At 33.8% G+C, this 2036-nt stretch overlaps 1 protein-coding gene across 1 annotated transcript in view; it reads left to right on the top strand.

Annotated features, from left to right (window-relative positions):
- Positions 1 to 1604, top strand: part of LOC111398251 (ankyrin repeat-containing protein ITN1-like) — a 15270-nt gene extending 13666 nt beyond the window's left edge. The window contains exons 11-13 of the mRNA XM_023025178.1: positions 6 to 529; positions 644 to 658; positions 717 to 1604. Of these exons, the coding sequence (XP_022880946.1) occupies positions 6 to 529; positions 644 to 658; positions 717 to 1578 (1401 nt within the window). The 3' untranslated portion in view covers positions 1579 to 1604. The remainder of the gene's footprint in view (positions 1 to 5; positions 530 to 643; positions 659 to 716) is intronic.
- The last annotated feature ends 432 nt before the right edge of the window (positions 1605 to 2036 follow it).

Below are 2036 nucleotides of genomic sequence, written 5' to 3'. Positions count from 1 at the left end.
TGAAGAAGCTGCTTCAAGAAGATCCAATAATTCTTGATAGAGTTATAGTTAATAGTTACTCTGATACTCCTTTGCACGTAGCAGCAATATTGGGACATATCGATTTTGTGAAGGAAATCTTAAGACGAAGACCTGAAATTGCACAAGAATTGAATTTATGTCAATCATCGCCTCTCCATTTGGCATCCGCTAAAGGTCATATCGAGGTAGTTAGAGTGCTGTTATCAGCTAATCGTCTAATGTGCTCAGCTCGTGATAGAAATGGTCTGACGCCTCTCCATCTGGCAGCCATCAAAGGCCGGATTGAAGTCGTGAAAGAGTTGGTTCATGCAAAACCTGATGCAGCTCGAGTGATCGTGACTCAAGGTAAGACTATTCTGCATTTGTGTGTGAAGTACTATCAGATTGAGGCCTTAAAGCTCTTAGTGAATAATATTAGAGATCAAGATTTCACAAATTGTAAAGATAGTGTTGGAAATACTATTTTACACTTGGCAGTAGCTGACAAACAAGTTGAGGTATGCCAATAGCTCTATTTTCTTCATTTTATTTTTCAAGAAATAACTGAGCTTTTCATGTCAGCTGTTTATAAATAGAATTAACCATTTGGTAGGAGGATTTAGAATCGAAAACAAAAGAGAAGCTATAATATTCTTTTGTACAATGTTAAAATATTGTATACCAAACATGTACTAATTATTTTGAAATGTCTATAGACAGTTAAATTTTTTGCTTATGGAGTCTGCAGTGGAAGTTAACTCTCAGAATCTCTATGGGATGACTGCAATGGATGTTCTGGTCCATAGTCGGATTGATGTGAGGGATGAAGAAATTGAAGAAACTCTGAAATGTGCTGGAGCATTTAAATCAACAGAAAACAATTCATTAGTCCAAATTAATCATAACATAACTAGTCCAAGCTCAAATTTGTCCTATGAACACCGAGATTTGTCCTCAAATGTGAAAAAGAACAGTAGAGAAAAGATGTTTAAACAAAAAGATGATTGGTTGGAGAAAAAACGAAGTGCATTAATGGTAGTGGCTTCTTTAATTGCAACCATGGCATTTCAAGTTGGAATCAACCCTCCGTGTGGAGTATGGCAGGATAATTATAAGGTTAACTCACATGGTCATACTATATCAGTATCCGATTCTCACAAGGCTGGAGAATCCATTTTCGCTCATAATCATCCGGAGGATTATAGACAGTTCTTGATTGCAAATACAGCAGGACTCATTGCATCACTCAGTATCATATTATTGTTGATGAGTGGTTTACCTCTAAGGAGGAGAATATTTATGTGGATTTTGATGGTGATCACTTGGATTGAAATTACAGCAGTTGCAGTGACTTATCTCTTTTCAATATCTGTTATAACACCAGAGAAAGAGAGAGAAAAACAAACAATTGTAATTTTGATTGGGTTATCACTTTATATATGGCTTGGCCTCATGGTTCTGCTTCTCATTGGACACACGATTCGATTGCTAATCAAGATGGTACGAAAGTTAATAAAATATTTGAGCCCGAAAGAAAGGATTCAAGGTTCGGGAACTACAAGTCATTGCACTGTCTAAGGTGTTGTTACGTTATGTCTAGTAAGTTGGAGTACAATGTTGAATGAATCTAAAATTTTAATCGAAAATAAATTCCTACTTATTATAGTGTCTGATCATGTTCTGTACTATAAATAGAAAAATGCCTTAAATGCTCGCACTATAAATATTTAATGTATGACTATGTTGTAATTTTGTTACAATTATTGCTTATCAGATAAAATATGTGTAATACACAAATATAATCTTATGCTAATTCTTTAATCATATATAATTTCTCCCCATGTGTTCAGTAATCTTGATTGAAAACTTTAGCTACTAGAGAATTATCACACTTGGTTATTTAACCTTATTTTAATATATGGACAGAATGTAAGTGTTATGCCCTATGTCCAATCAATCTTGGACATAAATACTTTTAATATATAATTAATGCAATTTAATGGTAGAACTATATATAATTAATATACAATTAAATT

This window comes from Olea europaea, chromosome 8 (assembly GCF_002742605.1).
Source record: "Olea europaea var. sylvestris chromosome 8, O_europaea_v1, whole genome shotgun sequence".
In the NCBI taxonomy this organism is placed as follows: domain Eukaryota; kingdom Viridiplantae; phylum Streptophyta; class Magnoliopsida; order Lamiales; family Oleaceae; genus Olea; species Olea europaea.
This window is presented reverse-complemented; position numbering and strand designations above follow the sequence as displayed.